Source organism: Cyanistes caeruleus, chromosome 1, assembly GCF_971803275.1.
Source record: "Cyanistes caeruleus chromosome 1, bCyaCae1.hap1.1, whole genome shotgun sequence".
NCBI classification, from domain to species: domain Eukaryota; kingdom Metazoa; phylum Chordata; class Aves; order Passeriformes; family Paridae; genus Cyanistes; species Cyanistes caeruleus.
The window spans coordinates 82412470-82431503 of NC_141701.1; the positions used below are offsets into that span (position 1 = coordinate 82412470).

The 19034-nt window shown below is 40.6% G+C and overlaps 1 protein-coding gene and 1 long non-coding RNA gene across 3 annotated transcripts in view; one reads left to right on the forward strand and one right to left on the reverse strand.

Annotated features, from left to right (window-relative positions):
* LOC111923875 (cadherin-6) overlaps positions 1–11338 on the forward strand; it is a 103174-nt gene extending 91836 nt beyond the window's left edge. Inside the window, exons 11-13 of one of the 2 annotated variants that reach the window (XM_086898958.1) lie at positions 421–538; positions 626–877; positions 4620–8278. In XM_086898958.1, coding sequence (XP_086755084.1) covers positions 421–538; positions 626–877; positions 4620–5110 — 861 coding nt within the window. In that variant the 3' untranslated portion in view covers positions 5111–8278. Of the gene's footprint in view, positions 1–420; positions 539–625; positions 878–4619 lie in introns of both variants that reach the window. The other variant, XM_086898950.1, reaches the window with a different exon arrangement.
* Positions 11339–12182: 844 nt separating this feature from the next.
* On the reverse strand, positions 12183–14764 carry LOC147655661 (uncharacterized). Its single transcript, XR_015289641.1, has 3 exons — positions 14476–14764; positions 13671–13862; positions 12183–13544 (listed from the first exon to the last, which is right to left on the reverse strand). It is a non-coding gene; the product is annotated as an uncharacterized LOC147655661 (long non-coding RNA).
* Between the last annotated feature and the right edge of the window lie 4270 nt (positions 14765–19034).

Genomic DNA, 19034 nt, shown 5'->3' on the forward strand with positions numbered 1-19034 from the left:
TTGGAAAATTCAGCCAAACAATTTCTGTGACATGAGATTTGGATAGACAAATATAAATTCAGCTTGGACTTTCATCTTTCACCTTTCATCTCTATTCCTTGTCACATGCAAAGGTTTCCTAGCCATCTGCAGTGGCACTAACCCAAGCCTTCTGGTGAAATCAACATGATTTTCCAGCCAACTTTCAAATTCATTATGTCACTCACTGATGGTATAGGATATAATAGTACGGAGACCCTAAACATATATATATAAGCAGCATGCAGATGACTTCTCTTAAGCTCACCATAGCAAGATCATCTGCCTTGAAGCAGAAGAAAAAAATTAACACAAGAGATTGCTTTTACAGATTTTTTTAGAGTACATAAATAAACATAAAGTTCACTGACTTAGGAGATAATTTTGTTCTTATTGTTTCAGCTGATACAAACATTAAGTGCTGTTGATAAAGATGACCCTTACAATGGACATCAGTTTTCATTCTCCTTAGCTCCCGAGGCAGCCAGCAGCTCAAACTTTACACTACAGGACAACAGAGGTGAATTTCTAGGAAGACTTTTCTTTATTATCTTATACTTGCTTTCAGTCTTCAGATGAAGATTTAATGCATGCTTTGTGTTTCCAGACAACACAGCAGGGATTTTCACTCGAAAAACCAGATATAACCGGCATGAAACAAGTACCTACTTCTTGCCAGTGGTGATATCAGATAATGATTACCCCATCCAGAGCAGCACTGAAACAGTGACTATTCGGGTGTGTGCTTGTGACCATCGGGGAAAGATGTTGTCCTGTAATGCAGAAGCCTTGATTCATCCTACTGGTCTTAGCACTGGGGCTCTTATTGCCATTCTTCTCTGCATCATTATATTACTTGGTAAGTAGCTGAGGGACATTTTGTTCCTTTCATGGTTATTTTGCATTGCTATAATTATTATTCCAAGACTAGAACATCATTGTCTCATCCTGTACATGTATTATTGTATTTCCTCCTCTGAGGGCTGCTACAGATGGGGTCTATAGGGCACAACCAATCTAACCTTTGTTATCTGAAAGTTAGTGATGTATGAGGAAGAGGAGACAGCTGGGTTCCACACTCTGGTCAATGGAAAGAGACACCAGTAGAGAGACATGCATACCATGCCATGCCATGCCATACCATACCATACCGTGCTGTGCCGTGCCGTGCCGTGCCGTGCCGTGCCGTGCCGTGCCGTGCCATCCCATGCCATGCCATGCCATGCCATGCCATCCCATCCCATCCCATCCCATCCCATCCCATTCTATCCCATCCCATCCCATCCTTTATTGGTATCTGAGGAGGACCAGACACATTATTCATAACCCTCTGCAGGTGCCCATCCCTTTTTGTGGACCATAGAAAGAGGGCAGATAACTTAGTTTTGAAGAATTAACTTCCTATTTCTTAGCTGAGGAGAAACAAGTCTCAGTGCTTTTTTGTCTGTTGGAAAAGGATGCTGATTGATACTGAGGGACCCTCTAAAAGCCTTCAGGTCCTCCATTTCAGCCACCTGTGATTAGGAGGAGGTTGGATCCTGAGTGTGGAGGATGTGCAGAGCTCTGGCTAAGGCACTTACAGATGGTCAACCTTTCTTCTAGATATATAAAAATGAGGACAGTTTGCAACATCTCTCACATACCTGTCAGGTTCCACACCCCTCCTGTACTGCAAACAGATATTTGGTCACTTGACTATTATCTGTATCTGTTCATCTGGGGATAACTGCAATGCAACACAGGCTGTTCTCTGGGAGATGTTATTAGGATGTTAGGAGGAAAGAAGGGAGTCAGACCAATTTTACAGCAGTAGGGTCAGGCAGGAGAGAAAATTCTTCCTTCATGATTCTACTTCTTTTTACCATACTCCTATATTCCTTGGACATGCTTATCACCACTGCAGAGTCATCCTGATCTTTACTTTTAACAAAATTTCCCTCTCCCGGTAATGAGTCGAATATGAGGTTGTGGTTCTCAGACTCTAACAATATTGGCTTGCTCAAATAAGCTCTATCCCATTTTCCGAAAAGATTCCCACAATAACAATCTGATCTTTAATTCACCATTAAATTCATTTTTCAAAACATGGTATCATTGCCCCTAAGGGCTGAGCTCACTTTGTATTAAGTTCCTTACCAGAAAAAGTAATGTAATGCTGCAGGTAGTCTTGCACTCGTTAGTACAACTGTGCTCATTAATATCAATCTGACATTAAACGATTTCCTGTTTTATGTCAATCGAAAATAATTGATTCTGTGTGCTAAGCAGCACTTTATGTCAATTACTGCTCATGCCACCATGCACCATAAGCAGATTTTCAATTAACTCAGCTATATAATTTTCTATTTTCAGGTTGGTTGCAGGGTTTGAATGTGCAGCCACTACTGAGTGAAAAACAATACTCTGGGCAGACCTGAACCACAGCTCAAAGTTTAGCAGCAACAAAGAGTGCCTGTAAATTGCTAGGTTTATATGCAGTTTGAGTAAGTTTAGCATCTTCTCAGGAGGTTTCAGATACTGCTGAACACAGACATGCAAATAAAAGTGATGTACTTCAACATGTAGCTTGTGATGGGGTCTTTTCCCTGCAAGTTCAGCACAAAGCAGTAAAATCCATGTATCAGATGTGTGATGTATTTATCATAGTCTCATCCTTGCATGTTCTGTGTAACACTACTTTTGTAATGAGATACTTGAGCAACTCTGATGTAAAATCTAACATTTATGCTTTCATCAACATCTATGCTTTCTCAGACCATTCTACCAGTCACTGTTCCAGAAGCCCATTCCAAACTGACATTGTTTTTCGAGTTCTCCAAAATGTTCTCCAGCTATCTCTCTTCTTTCATACACACCTTTCACCAGTCGTCCCACACACAGTGCCACAGCTTTTTGCTGTTGAGGAAGAAAATAGTGTCTGTCTAATTTTTGCACAGCAGCACAAAGACACATCACTCAAACTAGGACCCTTCTGTGACACCATAAGTAAATCCTCATCATTAGGCTGAGATCCCAATGCAGTCTGAACCATCCCTCCTAATCCTTCAACTTCACCATCCATTTCCTTTCAGCTCATATTGATAGTCAATCTACAAGATGCTCAGGCATACATACAGACAGTCTTTTGCTGTAAGCAATCCTGCAGGGGAACTCATTATTAAAAAAAACCCAACCAACAAAAACAAACAAACAAAAAAAAACAAAACCCCAACCAAAACAAACAATCAAAAACAACCAAAAAACAACCACACCACACCATGCCACACCACACCCCCCCACCAAATCAAAAAAAGAATTTTTTTGATTGACACCAGAATTTGTCTGTCAGAGGAAACTAAGAATGAGAAGGTTCAGTGGAGTAAAGTTTTGGGTTGGGGATGCCCTTAGTCCTTGATGTTGACCTTAAAAGATTACAACTGAGGAAAGGACTGAAAAAAAATTCTTTGTTACTGTGCTTGACTCACATGCCATTTTAGAAGCAAAGCTGACATGAAGCATCATTGTGATCCACCTTATCATCTCACATCAATGAGTTTCGGCATTTCTGCTTTGCTTCGCTATGAAAAAACTGTAAAGACAGCACGATGTGTCCTTCCTTGGAGTTTGCACAGCAGAGCTAAATGCTGGGCATTGCAGACCTCAGACTACCAAAGCAACACTGACAGCAGAAATACATCCCTGCTCCTTGCTGCTGTTCATTTGTCAATATTCAGCCATTTACATCTTAAAGTAGAATCCAGCTAAGAAATATGAAACTAGCTTCTATAGAAAAGTGTTGACCATATCCCTTTCCACGTTCTGTGTCCACTTCTCCATCGCTACTGAAAATCATTATTGAGTAAAAATACTAAAATTTGCATCAGGGTCATGGAAGGAGTTCCTTCCCTCCAAATAAATGAAAAATATGTGTACGTGAACACACACTTTAAAATTAAGGGCATAAAAGATTCTCTAGAAATCTGCTTTTGTCAGATTAAAAAATACCTTTATCATATCTCATCAGTCCATTATTTAATTTGTGTACTTTTCAAGGTGATGTACATTGTAAAAACATTCCAGGGACATTAACAAAACTCAGACTTTGTGCTGGCTGAAAATCCACTCCACATTCCAAGCTTTTTTCCCAATGGAGGATAGATTTACTTATCTTGAAATTTGGTTTTGCTAAGCTCAGTAGATAGCATCCTTGTCCATAGCAGAAGTTGCATAATGTCCAAGGGGTTCAACATAAATAACATCTAATGTTACTTATTCTGGAGAAAGTGTTTCTTCCTTCCTAGCTCTCATGAAACTAGTTCTGTTCTCAAGGTGACAAAATTAGTATATGGCTCTGGGTAACAAAGATCCTACTGGCAAAAAGACACTCTGCTTGGCTTCCTGCAAGCTTGCCATCTCCTTTCTTCTGTGCATGCATGCCATTTCATTTCCCAAGAAGCTCACAGGCAGAGCAAGCGCAGCCTGAAAATCTGATGTGCACATTTTCAGTTTTTCAAAACACCCTCTCAAACTTCAAACTCAAGCAGAGGTGCAGCATTTCTTTTGGGCTTTAATGGAGCTGGGGATTAACCTTCTTTCCCTTTCGCTGTTGTTTTTGTTTGCAGTTACCGTGGTGCTGTTTGCAGCGCTGAGACGGCAGCGGAAAAAAGAGCCTTTGATAATTTCCAAAGAAGACATCAGAGACAACATTGTCAGTTATAACGATGAAGGTGGTGGAGAGGAAGACACCCAGGCGTTTGATATTGGCACGCTGAGGAATCCCGAAGCCATAGATGATAATAAATTACGCAGAGACATTGTGCCGGAAACACTTTTCATGCCGCGGCGGACTGCAACAGCACGAGATAACACGGATGTCAGAGATTTTATTAACCAAAGGTTAAAGGAAAATGATACAGATCCAACAGCACCCCCGTATGACTCATTAGCAACCTACGCGTACGAAGGTAATGGTTCTGTGGCCGAGTCCCTCAGCTCCTTGGAGTCGGTGACTACAGACGGAGATCAGGACTACGATTACCTCAGTGACTGGGGACCTCGGTTTAAAAAGCTGGCAGATATGTATGGCTCAATGGACAGTGACAAAGACTCTTAATATGTTGTCTTTTTTTTTTTTTCCCTCTCTTTTTTTTCTCTTCCTCATTCCCAGAAACAGCATCGGAATATGTGAAGTGGCTATTTCTTTCTGTTTCTCCACAGCTGTTTGAAAGGGTTCTCTGTTCTACGCATTTGAATTGTCTAATGACTGCAGTCTGTGTGGGTTAGCCATCAGAAAACTTTCTCTAGTATCATTTTATGAGCTTCCAAGAGGCAAAATCCTTATTTTTTGAGTGCATCCAGTTTACCAAGCCAATCTTACAGGCACAGCAGTAGTGGAGGAAAAAAAATGGATCAGATGGGGAGCAATATTTTTACTTGTTCTGCTTATATTGTAAATTGGAGTATATTACTGTTTAAGCTCACTTGCTTTTTACTTGTATTCGGACTATTCAGCTCAGACGACTGCTCTGTCGATTGTGTATTGCACATCCCAATGTAATGAGGTACCCTAGTTTACCCTATGTATTATAGTCAAAAGTAGTGGTGATGGAATGAAGGTTTATTATACAAGTAGAGTAAGCTGAGAAAAGAACATCAAACACACATTTTACTCATGAGGAGGGTAGAGAGGCTTAATGGTCATTTAAACCTGAGTGTTTCTCTAGAACTCACCATTGCTCCATTGCACTGAATCATACTAACACACACATATATATAGCTCATTGACTGCTCTGTATATATTCTTTGGACCTAGCATTGCTGGAGAGATGTGTGTGTGTGCACGTGTGTGTGGTCAGTAGCCCCAACATATAATTCTGAGATGGTTTCCCCGTTCTAACCCAGGCTTGCTTTGCGATACAGGGAAAGTCATCAAATCCAGCTCCAGATTAGGTCACGACTCAGTGGAAGGAACAGATCAGAACTGTGCTTTTGTTTGCACTTTCTCAGTCAGCCTCCACCTGCACATCAGTTCAGTGATGGCCACTGTCCTGGGGACATTGTAGTCAGGATGTTCATATCCAGCTACTCCTGCCTGTTCTCATGTGCAGGTGGGGAGGAGTGACCTCAAGGTGACTACAGCCCTCTGGGGCAAAAGGAGCAACTGCAGAGGAGGAAAGTTCTTTTTTTTGTCCTGACCTCTGGATGTCCAGGGTTGATTCCTGACTGACTCTCTGCCCAGTTCTGCTATCTGTAAAATGGGGAAATAATGCCTACCTCATCAGGATGTTGCAAGAACTATATAAGACATTTGGAAAATGCTTTAGAAATGGAAAACACTGGCATTCTGCCAGAGGAAATAACTTTTCATGCTTTTGGGTAGTTGTTTCCCTTTATTTTCTTCCAGACTCAAGCCCTGAATGAACAAATAAGTGACAATTAATGGTCATTCCAGTGGCCTGAAGAGGGGGTTTATAATTATAAGTCATTTTTTTAAAATAAACCACTCAGCAAGGGTTGTTAGAGACATCACCAAAAGGTAGCATTTTAACCACAAGTTTCTCTGTGTGTGTTTATCTGCTTTGCCAAGCTAAGTAAATTTTGTCCAGGTGTGGGGTGGGGGAAGTTGCCATAATCTTGGGCCAAAACAGTTTTCTTTATAGCTTGCACACCACTCAGTATTTCAGTTGGTTTTTCAAACATGTAGCGGCTGCCCTTCAAATCCAGCCATCTAGGAGAGGCTCTCCGGAGAAAACCCTAAGGGGCTGCCATGGGGCATATCCAATTCCAGGAGTTAAACACCACCATGTGTTCCAAAGTAGGGAACCAGCCCATGGCACTGTGCCAAGGAAAGAAGGAATTACTATTTTTAAATACCTCATGTGTAACTATTCTCATTTATTTCATGAAACAGTGTTTAATACCAGAATTACAGGAATGATTCTATTTTCCTCCTCCCCCAAATTTTAAGTGAACCATTTTGAAAATTAAACAGCTCCAATTTACTTCAAAAATAAAAAGAGATGAGGAAATAAGTTAATAAACAGAAAACTAAAAGCAATTAAAAATTAATCCCTGGAATTCATTACTCCTTGTGAGTTAAAGAGAGCAGTAAGGGTCCCAAGTATTAGACTTCGACAACCACAATGACAGAATTTTAGGTTTTGTGGACCAGCTCAAAGGGAAGAGGATGAACCAGCCATGCTGTGGCCCCAGCTGTGCAGGAGAAGACTCACTCACAGTGAGGAGCACTGTGCTCCTGTAGGTGTAGAGCACAGCATCTAATGGCTTGCAGATTGGATACTTTCAGAGCAGAGAAGCTCAGAGTTTCCTCAGCCTCCCTGGTGGAGGCCTCTCAGAGTGTTTAAGTCCAACAGAGTGTGGTTCCCAACTCCATCACTTAGTGGAGGGCTGAGCTGTTGCACCTATCACAATGGCAATGGCATGGCTAGAGCCTTGCTATGTCCTCTTCAGAGCCCTCAAGTAATTTAAGAAGCTAAATGCCTAGCTCTTCATGGCTGCCTTGAAATTGGAACTTCTAGGAAGCAATCTGTCCAAAAGCTGGCTCTGGCAGACGGGAGAGACCATCTGGATTTTAGAGATGCCGAGGAGAAGCAGATGCTCAGCACCAGCTGCCACAGGTCCCGCACTTTGGGCTGCTCCCCTCACACAGTCAATGGGGCCAGCACATCCCTCCAGGGGCTCTCCCCAGTGGCTTCCTAACACATCACTCTCACTCTTCACTCTGTGGCTGCCTCCAGCAAATAGTCCCAAACTCAGAATCCAGCTGGATGCCCAAAGTGAGCCAGTGAACTGTCCATTCCCTTCCTTAGGCCTCAAGGCCTCTTAGGCCTGAGTCTGTTGGCTGGTGTGCAGAGGGGAGGGCAGGGGTGGCTGTGAAGCCACACAGCTGCTCAGCCCTGCAAGCCACCTCCAGCTCACTGGGAAGAAGGAGTTGGTGGCATCTGGCTGGCAGAGAGCGCTGGTGGCCTGAAGGGGCTGGGCCACCCTGCATTAGTCACTTCTTGGGTGGGATAATGAAACAGGAGGATCAGTGAACTCCTTGTAACTATTTTCCTATGTTTGTACAGTGATTTTGTCTGATTTAGTGATTGTTAGTAGCAGTCCAAGCGCAAGTTTTGAGTCGGCTTGGGGTTTTATTCCTTTTAATTCAAAGCTGGTTTTATCTTGTCCATTGAGTGACACAGTAAATAATAGAGAGTGGCTACTCGTGCCTGCTATGTAAATATATTATATATATAAAATTATGTTATGTCACCACAAATATGGTGCCTGAATAGCAAATGCATTCTTCTAAGAAAATTTGAGGGAAACTTGCATCCAAATTATTATTTATGCATCTAGGTTTTAAGGTCTATTTTTTTTTTTATCCTGCAAATTGAACAGATTTAGCATCTCACATACAGCCAAGGAGAGTTCAATTCTTTCTTTTCTTCTTGCTTGGCAGTACCACAAAGTGCAATTTATTAAATTAGTACTGCATTTTAAATATTGAAAGTGCCATATTGCAGTGAATACAAACCTTTGCAGTAGTATTTCTTTGCACTTTGTTGCATGGTGGTGTGCTACATGATAGAAATGAGTATTTAACAATGCTTTCACACAGCGCTGCAATTGTCATTTGTAGATAACCAGTTGTTGGACTATGGGCTATGAAGTGGCTTTCAAGGCTGTTTTAAGCCTCTTCTTACAACCGCACCTATTTCAGAAGAAAACTATTATTAGGCAGTTCAGCTAAGCCAGGTAGAGAGATAAAAATGCAGTTGGCTTTTAATTTGGGAAAGCATCTGACCTAACAACAGGAAACATATTAAAAGATGTCAAGGAATTCAGTGGAGTCAACATGAAACAGGGATCTGGGAGTCTATGCCAACCATGCTACTGCAGAACAATACCATCTCTACACTTGAAATGGGATACAGAAACTATTTCACCTCAACCCCCAAGAGAGTCACTTTACCCCAGAAAACTGGCGGAGAGTTGTTTTTGTTTTGTGTTTGCTGGGGTGTTTCGGTTTGCAGGAGAACTACTTCAGGTTAAACCCAATTCTATTCCACAGCAGCACCAGTGTGGGGAGACACAGCAGCCCATGCCTCCAGTGCAGCTGTGCCAGGACATCTCGGGACATCTCTCTGTGTAGGCAAGCGCTTGGAAGAGCTGAGGCAGAGACTTGCAGAGAGCTCTGCACAAGGCTCTACCAGCAGTATCACAGGACTGAGATATGTTCCCAAACCTGACATAGATGGAGTTGTGTCTAACCATGAGAAAACCAAATTGTCTGTATTTTTCAGTTGTTTCCGTTAAAAATGTCCTGGAAAAGACACACAGTAGAAAAAAATGTCACCCATACCAACAGAAATATTTTCTAAATTTTTCCTAAGAAACAAATATATTTTTCTGGTCTTACTTCATTCTATGGACAGGTGTTTCTTCACTGTTAAATGTGAATGGAAGAGGCAATCTTCAAATAATCCAGTTTAGGAAGTTGCAGTCATTGTAATGTAAATTACAAGTTACAGTTTTCCATTTCTCTATTACAAAAACAAAATAAAAAAAATCCCACAAAACCAAGAAAATTAACATCTGCAGTACCACAAAAAACCAGAACAGTCATAGAGAAGTATAGCAGAGAGAAATAGCTTTCAAAGTGTGTATCTACCAATGTACACTTTCAAAACCAGAATTATCCATGTTGAGCAGAACCAGGAGTAGATTTCTAACACTTTCAGATTTACTGACACGCCACAGGGAGATCAGCATGGATAGGGAGAAAGAAATCTTTTTTAGGCCAAGCAACTTTAATCCAGGCCATTTCCATGTAGTTCTCTTGGAAAGAAAGGCACGTGTTAAATTTCTGCAGCAGAACTATCTTGATGGTTTTCTGCAGGGTGAATTTCTGACAGTGGTTCTGAGTAGGCAGCTCTTTACAACCACCACTGCATAAGCTCTACCTGCCACCATCTCTTAGAAAGGTCTCTCCATGTTTCCTTTGGCTATGAGAAGTATTGAAGTGTTTCACAAGACCACTGTCCCAACTGGATGCTGCTATCCCCTGCCTATTCACATTTCAATTAGCTCTTCAGTCTGAGCTTCCTCACCAAAGGAGAGCTGACAAAGTAACAGTCATTATGCTACTTCCAGTGAGTATGAACTATGTCATAAGCTGTGAAAGGCAGGCTTTTTCCAACCCATATACACCTGTGAAACAGCAGCCTTGTCCAATAAATGTCAAAGCCACAATATTTTTTGCTTTCACTTCAGTCTTTAGAAAGAGTTCTTTTCCCAGAGATTGTTTCTGTACTTAAAGAGGAACAAAAGCATATTTAATGTCTACAGAGTCATGTGTTGCTCCAGAAACAGAGAAAAAACACAGAACTTCATCACAACGCTTTAATACCAGTCTCTGCCCTCAGCAGTTTTATTTAAGCCAGCTGAAACAATCTTGATCCTGCCCATCATTTTGCAATATTACACTTTTGAGCCCAGACCTGTGTTTGTCATCCACTAAAACAGTCTTCTGAACAGTTCATAAAATTCAGTGGTAGGGATCCAAAAGCTGTGGCTGGGGTTATAGGAAGTACAAGTGTCAGAGAGCTGAGCATTTCAGGAAGAAGAACAGGAGGTGAATTGCATGGGGGTGTGAGGAGAGGTAGTCAGTCACACGCAAGGCAGGCCCATGGCACTTAAAAACCACAAAGCTATCATCTTGTGTGTAGAGTTACTGGATTTCAAAGCAGTTTTTACAGAACCTGCCCTTATCCTTTTTTCTTCATGTATCTTCTGCTTTCTTTAAAAATAAATTTAAAAAGGAAAAGGAAAGAAAAAAATTAAAAGGAGCCGCTATGTTTAAATTTCTCCTACCACAAAGTTGATTTGACAAACAAGGCGTAAGTCCAGCACATAGAGAAATCCTTTCCATTCCCATGGGCTTCTGACTTTTCCTATGAGACTGCACTATTTATGTAAATATACTTGGAGACACTTTCTATAAGCTTTTAGTTTTCTATGATCTATTATTTTAGCGTTTATTAAAGATACAAACTTATAGAACTATTAAGCATTCAGGTGAACACAACAAAGAAGGAACACTGCAAACATAAAATGGTTCTGGATTTTGACACAAAAAAAACTCTTCAGAATCACTGTACCGTTTTAATTCTGTGATCTCTTTCATTGCTTTGAAAAAATTAACCTTAAAAGAAAGGCCTTATAATAAATGCTATGTGCATCTTATCTGTGTTACTGAGCGAAATCAATCTGGCAAACTCCTATTGCGATTTGTGATTTTTTTAAACCCTTTAAAATAAATGCTTTTTGGTATTGATTTTTTTTTTTTTTTTAATTAAAAATACTTCCAAGCATAAATTGAAAATGATGCCTCCACCTGGGAAGATTTACTCACTGGCATGCTCCAGCCACTCAGTCTCTCATGATGTCATTCCCTGGTTGTGCCAAGGGAGCCTCAGCATTGGATGGATCTGGTCATTGCTCAGCAGGCAGGGACATCTGTGGGTGACAATTTTGTCATCCAAGAGGTTTACACCTAGAACTTCCCTGTATTGCAAAGAGACCCATGCTGGAATGATTATCTCTTCTGCAGCGTGGATGGGCAATTTGTTTTTGTCAGATGGAAAGTGTGCACTCTCTCCCTTATATTTCCTGTTCACTGTACTGGCTTCATTTTTTGGGGTTGGGGGGCAGGGGGAAATGAAATTTAAGGATTTGATGAGAAACCAATTTGAACAACAATTTCTCACAGACAGAGTGAATTTGCCTTTTTGCAAATTGATTTTTGTAACAAGTTATTTATATGATATTACTTAATAAATTGTTTTTTCTAACTTGTTTTTTTTTCTAATTTTCTCAAACTATGGTATGTATTTACAACACTATCATAAATATAATCCTTTAAAAAGATTCTCCAATCACTTTAAGACAAAGGGCTAAATTGACTCAGTCTTTGAAATTCCATTCTTAAGTATCTGGCTTGCACCATGCTATGAAAGCAGGAGGATCACTATTCTGTGATCATTGAGGCCTCCCAAGAGTGGTGTAATTCCAGAAGGCATCATTTAGTGATGCTTACTACAAGGAGGATATTGGTCTATGATCACAAGCCTAATTTTGACTAACCAAGGTTTGCCAGGAAGGCAGCAGAAGATTTGTCAAGGTAAAGCATGCAGAATGCCTTTATTTAAGCATATAAAGATCACATAATTTATAATAACACTGTTCAGTTATTTGTCTTTCATCATGTGAGATTAGAAAAAAAATGTAGTCTCTTTGCACTTATGGAGAGTCCAAATGTCATTTGCAGTATCTTTTTACATAAGAACAACCTCCAGAGAAAATTCTTCATTTTAATACTCCCTTAATAGAAGAGCTGTCTATATCCTCAGAAATTCCATCATATTTAAAGGAAAAGGACAAAGAAAAGGGTGGGAAAGGTCACAGCAAACTAGCACTTAATCAAAAGCATTAGAACGAACCACAAAATCAAACAGTTTAGCACTCAAACCCATGTGGGGTTCATGAAAGGACTGAGTAAGTTCTGTAACAGATGATAAATCAGCCCAAATATCCACCTGCAATCCTTGGTGGAGCTCCAGAAGAAAACCTCTGTATGAATAGCCAAAAAACACCGAGCTTTTAAAAACAGTAGGAGATCACAAGGATGTAAATACAAAAGTCTACACAGTTTTTATTTACCTCCTTATATGCACACCAAGCCAGGGAAACTGCGCTGAGCAGGGGGATGCACCTACTGCCCACCCACACCCTTCAGCAGGGACACACACACACACACACACTCGCAGGTGCCAGCACAGAGAGGCTGCAGTGACCCCATCTCTCACCTCTGTTACTTTGTGCATCAGAGCAGCCCTACAAAACATCAGATTGAGCTTTTCATCTTCTAAATAATGGCAGTAGCAGCAGAAGACATCCTGGGTGTCCAGTCTCTGCAACCCTCCACATGTGCTGAGAGAAGAACCACTTATCTTATTTGACTTACTATATCAAAGAGTACTTCAGTCATAAAGAAAATTCAACTAAAGGATAGCTTTTCAGCCAGAAAATGTATTTGGTTTTCCAGCATTAATTTACCAGGTTTGTCTATGTAAAATTACACCTCTCAACAACGAGCAACACATCATCCACAACCCCTGCAGATATTCATCTGTCATTAATACTACCAAAGTCATCACAGAGATAAGTCATCTAGACAAGCCAGACAAGCCATTAAAGTCAACAGCATTTTACATTTTTTAAGTTCTTGTTGAATTTGTCTCCTCCTCCTCTGCCTCTCTGCTCCAGTCTTGTGAAACCCCACTGGAGTGCTGCATCCTGCTCTGGGATCCCCAGCACAGGAAGGACATGGGCCTGTTGGAGTGAATTCAGAGAAGGGGACACCAAGATGACCAGAGGGATGGACTTCCTCTCCTGAGATGAAAGGCTGGGAGAACTGGGATTGTTCAGCCTGGAGCAGAGAAGACGTGACCTGATTGTTACCTTCCAGTACCTGAAGGGAGCTGGAGGGACAAGAAAGATGGGAAATGATTTTTACAAGAGGAGGTGGGGACAGGACAAGGGGAAATGGCTTCAAACTGAAAGAAAGTAGGTGTGTTTAGGTTAGATGATAAGAAAAAATTCTTTACTGTGAGGGTGGTGAGGCACTGGAGCAGGTGTCCCTGAGAAGCTGCGATGCGCCACCCCTGGAAATGTTCAAGGCCAGGCTGGATGGAGCTCTGACAACCTGGTCAAGTGGAAGGTGTCCCCCATGCCTCTGGTAAGGGGTTTGGAACTAGATGTTCTTTAAAGTCCCTTTGAATCCAAGTTATTCTGTGATTCTATGAAAAGAGCAAACATTTAAGATGCTTTAATACTTGCATAAAAATTGCAGGAATGATCACTTAAATGAGCAGCCAAGTGAATTCAGTATTGGTTCTTCCAACCTTATTTTGTATTCCTTTCCATGCTGTAAATGAAATTTGAGTTTGTTGGATAAGGAACAAATTTTTAAAAAAATCCCGACATACTCTTATCCAAAATCTTTGAAGCTTTTCCTCTTTCTTGCCAATACTAGTACATTTTTCTGATTGTACTACAGACCGTTATTAGCAAATACCCACTCTGCATTTTTCTCAAAACCAACTGCTACAACTAGTAGTTTTTCAGCAGCTGTCTATCTCCACATCAGATCCTCAAACAACTCTGTCCCTCCAATCAGAAGGGCTGATTCCACGTCCTTTATTCCCCACACAGAAGCAACGTGAGCATCATCAGAAGTCCTCAGTCACTCACTATTTCTAACTGCTCCAACACTCATTACACTTTTTTTACTTTGGCAAACCAGAAAGTGCACAAAACCATTTTTAGTTTTACTAGTTGTGGAGACACTCGGCCTGATAGGACCTTATCATCATACCCTACTTTATTTAAGCAAAAGAGAAACAAACTTACCATGATCAAGAGAACAGAGTGGAAGACTGTATGCAAGAGGACATGCTAATCTGAAAATTCTAAAAACCTTCGGGGCTGTTTCTTCTTTACATAAGGAAAACAAACAAACAAACAAAAACCCAAAACCAAAAAAAATCAAGCCAACAACTCTCCCTTTCCCCCCTCTCCCCAATCAAACAAAAAGCTAAAATCCCAGGAATCCCCTAAATATAGTTTTCCTTGTACCCCTTGTTGGAATTTTGCCTTTCTTAACTCAGAACTTTGGCTGGCTGGCTGGCTGCTCATGCATGCATCTTAATTAATAACCAAATGTATAAATCCCCTCCTGATTGCTTTTACATGTTTTTCTAAACATCTGCTTCTACCTTCATTGTTAGACAAAGCTGCTCTCTTCTACAGCTCAGCTGGGGAACTTATTTCCCTCTCTCTCAGAGTGCAATTGGGTATTTCATGTCAATTATCTTAATTGGAAGCAAGCTTAACCCATTTCCCAATTACAGCTCCAGCTTATTAGAACAAACAAACTCTCAAACCTCCTCTAATAAAATAAACCGAAAAACGCCCCCAAAGAACAAACCTAAACTTTGGTAACGAGACATTGAAAAGAGGACTGAATAAAAGAGCTCTGGTAAGGGAAAAGTGAGTAAGCTGCTGTAGGGGTGTGGGTCTGACTGGCTTGATCTCCAACACAGCATTCCCTTAAGTCTGTTTTGTGGGAGCTCACAGAGAGAGGACTCCTCAGCCTGGCACTGCTTCATGTACTTTCATCCCCCACACACCAAGGTGTAGCTGTCAGGACAAAAAAGAGGTGCATCTTTGTTTTGCCACTGCTGGGCATTGCGATGATCTAGCTTTCTTTAACTAAGTACAGAGACAGGTTCTCTCTACCCCTCCTTCTCACACTGCTCCCAGACTTCATCACTCGTGTTCAAACAGACATCGACTTAATGACCTCTGCCAAAGACTAAAAGCCTAAAGAGAAAAGTCATCCAAGACAAGAGGGCCAAGCCACCTGCTCCTGCTATGAGTTATGGCTTGGTTAGCCACGGCTCTTCACATGGCCTTCACTCTCTCGCTTGCCCATTTTCTGTTCCAGTGTCAAACCCACACCAGACTTATCCTTTATTACACATCTGTGAAGATAACAGATTAAAACCATTCCATTTGGCTTCCCAGGGATGTCATCACCTTTTGGAGTAGCATCCACCTTTTAAGCACACACTGGATACTAGTCTAAGGAGCTATGTGTAGAAATTATTCCACATTTTATACTACCTATTTGCACAGGAGAAATGGTCCAAACATTTAGGCCATGAAGTTGTAATATTCTTTCCCACCTGCAGCATCTGCCAGGTACTGATCCAATGATGAGTGTTTTCCCCTTGCCAAGATTACATGTTCAGAGATATTGATTATGATGATATTTTGATTTTGTTGTTTTCTGGTATTGTCAACATTTCTCTAAATAATTTCTACAGTTGTTTTTTAGAAACAAATAAAAGTCAAAATATACTTTTGAGATTCACCGCTCTAATATCTTGGTATTTAATCAACCTGTAATATCATATTGATTACAAATACCATGGAGACAAGATATTGGTGCTTGTCTTTAGAGCAAGTACTTCATGTAGCTCTTTATTGCAAAAAGGGCCTTTCAAATGTTTTCCTACCAAATATCCATCTGGCCCATGGGCTCTCTCACTTTCACAGTCAAAATTTTATCATTGATCCTGGCAGAAGGGAGATGGGACTCCTGAAAGGCAATGCAGCTTAACTCTTTGAAGAGCAGCACAAAGTGCAGCATAGGACAAAAAGGGACTTGGATCGTACATGTTTCTCCTGAGAACTATGAAATTAAATAAACATGTGTGAACAAAGATCTCTGGCAGGAAGGTCATGACACATAAAACATGGTGCCAAGCATTCAGCATTCCGTGTTACTGCCTATTAACCCTTACCTTGCAAAAACAAAACAAAACTCTCATTGTATGTAAGCCGGGACATCACTGAACCCTGTCAGCTGTCTGCTTTCTCGCTCTCAATTCCTCTCCACTGGAAGGTCATGCCTTTCCTGCAGGCAATACTTGCTTTGTGCCAGCTCTGGTCTCCCCTCCTGCATCCCCAGCCTCCAGACCAACTGGACCAAAGCTGAACTGCAAACTTTTATTTCATTAAGCTCCTGTTCTTACATCTCCTTTCTTTTATCCTCTACCTACATACTTTCATAAACATTTCACCATACATTAACTATTTATATATATATATATATATAAATCTTTTGTGCTAATGGTTGCACAGTCTTGCTTATCTTACTTTTCCTTATCTTTTTAAATCCTGACAGGTACTTTACCCATGCTCTGATTTACCCCTGCAAGTGTGAATAGACTATTCACCTTTCATTGATGCAGATAGTTCTGGGCACCCATTAGGTACCTTTTAGGAACTGGTAGACTCCAAAAGCCTATTTCTATACGTCTAGTACTGTCAGCACGAGTTACTCTGTCATTTCTGGAGCTAATGTTGTGATGAAGTGAGAAAATGCAAACTCTGAAGATATTTTGATTACTCAAGGGAAAACACTTCCCCATCTAGGCTGCCTTCCCACTGCCCAATCTCTCTGGGACAGCAGTGAGTTAGAGGCCACCAGAACACTTTCTATTCTCCTTGGCAAATAAGGCACGTATTTTTGTTTGGTGTAAGGGGTTTTTAGTTCAGGAAAGAAAGACACAAATATCATTCTTCCAGCACTGAAAGAAAGCAGCTTTAGGAAAACCATTTTCCTATGCACACATACACCAGCTAGTGTTCTCTTCCTACCCCTCCATTCCCTTACTATCAGCCATGGAAGAGGGAGGCAAGAGTCTGTGTTTGTCTCACCTAAGTACAAAGAGGGTTCCCACTGAAGGAAGTGTAAAGAAGTGTTGAGGGGCAGCTAGAGAAACTTTGTTCCTGACAGAGATATAACTTGGACTGTCATAAAAGTGTTAGTGTCCATATTTACATCTCTCCCATAAACCAGAACCATTAGTATCAGGGGCAGGGGGGATCAAGGGGAGCTCAGAGATTTAAAGACTGCTCCAAAAAACACGGTGTTAGCTTCTAAAACCTGAAGGCTCAGAAACTGACTTCAAGTTTCTGTGCATATGATGATTATTTAGTCTGTCTGTTCAGGAAAGCTAAAGGCACTAGTCCTGGTGCATAAAGTGAGAAATGTATATCAACCTGGGCAAGATTCATGCACTGTTTTCTTCAAGTCTGGAACATGGATTCAAACTGTAATCAGTCTGAACTGTCACTTTAAAAAATGCTTCCACACTGCTGAAGATATGCTGATACGCTTCAGGTATGAAAGTTGTGACTAAATGTAGACTTATAACAAATGTACTGTTAGGCACTGCTGGTTTCAGTCCTCAGAAACCCTGCTGCTTTACTGCATCAGACTTCTCATCTGTTTGCGGTGGCAGCTTCAAGTCATTTACTATAAAGTCAGAATAAGAATACCTAGGGCAAGAAGGTTTGGAGAGTACTCACAAACGTGAATATGCTCTAGCACATAATAAGAAATTAAGCAGAACATAATTTTGTCATTTATTGCAGAGGGGTACACCAGTACTTTTGTATGAAGCTAATTTCGATGAAATGAGCACTGTAGCTGTCCCCTCCAATGGAGCAAGTTTGTAATTACAGAATTAATTGCTATTATTGTCCTGGATTAATGCAGTACCCTCCTTTGCTGCCAATGGTTCTGCACTTGTAGGAGGATGCTTGTCTAATCAGATGTTGCTTGCCGTGTCATGGCTTTATGAAGTTAGCCTTGTTCTGATGTACAGTAATTATATTTAAGTTGCACTAGGCTGTACAGTTTAAATGAATAAATGACACTTTGGCACATCCTGGTTGTAAAAGGTCTTGGAGTTAGTTTATTTAGAGGAAAAGAGAAGAAGGAATTTAAGTCCTCAGTCTCCTATTACAGTAAGTGCACAGATCACTGCATCTGTGCAGAACAACAGAGCAAGCCAAGGAATAATTTACTATGTTATCAAAGAGGAAAAAACGTTGACTTTACCAAATATTTAGTGTTACTGAAACATAGCCCTTTCAAGCAATCTATTCTGTACCTGAACAGCCTAAAACTCTCATACATGTAGGTGTTCAGGTTCTTTCTGTGTTACAGATAATTCAAACTCAGGAGTGACTTCTTTTAAAAAACGTGGTTTTGTCAAGTTAAAAAAAGGTCAGACTTCTTGTGTTTTCTCATATTCACTTCTATATATGCTAGAATAAATAAGTCTGCCAGGCATAAAGACACATTTTATGTCTCAGACATGTTGATAATTCTGTTGAGACCTAATGTGAATTTGTATTTTGAGTTTCCTTAGGTCTGGCTGAGTTGAAAGACGATCCTTAATTTAAAGTGGTTATTTATTTTTAAAATAATTTTAGTCACTCTAAAGAAAAGTTCCATAAGGGAAGCACTACCAGTATTTTTAACTGAAGTGGCACAAATAGTATCTTTTTAATATGGTGCCTACTGTACTTAGGGCTTGAGCTACAATAAG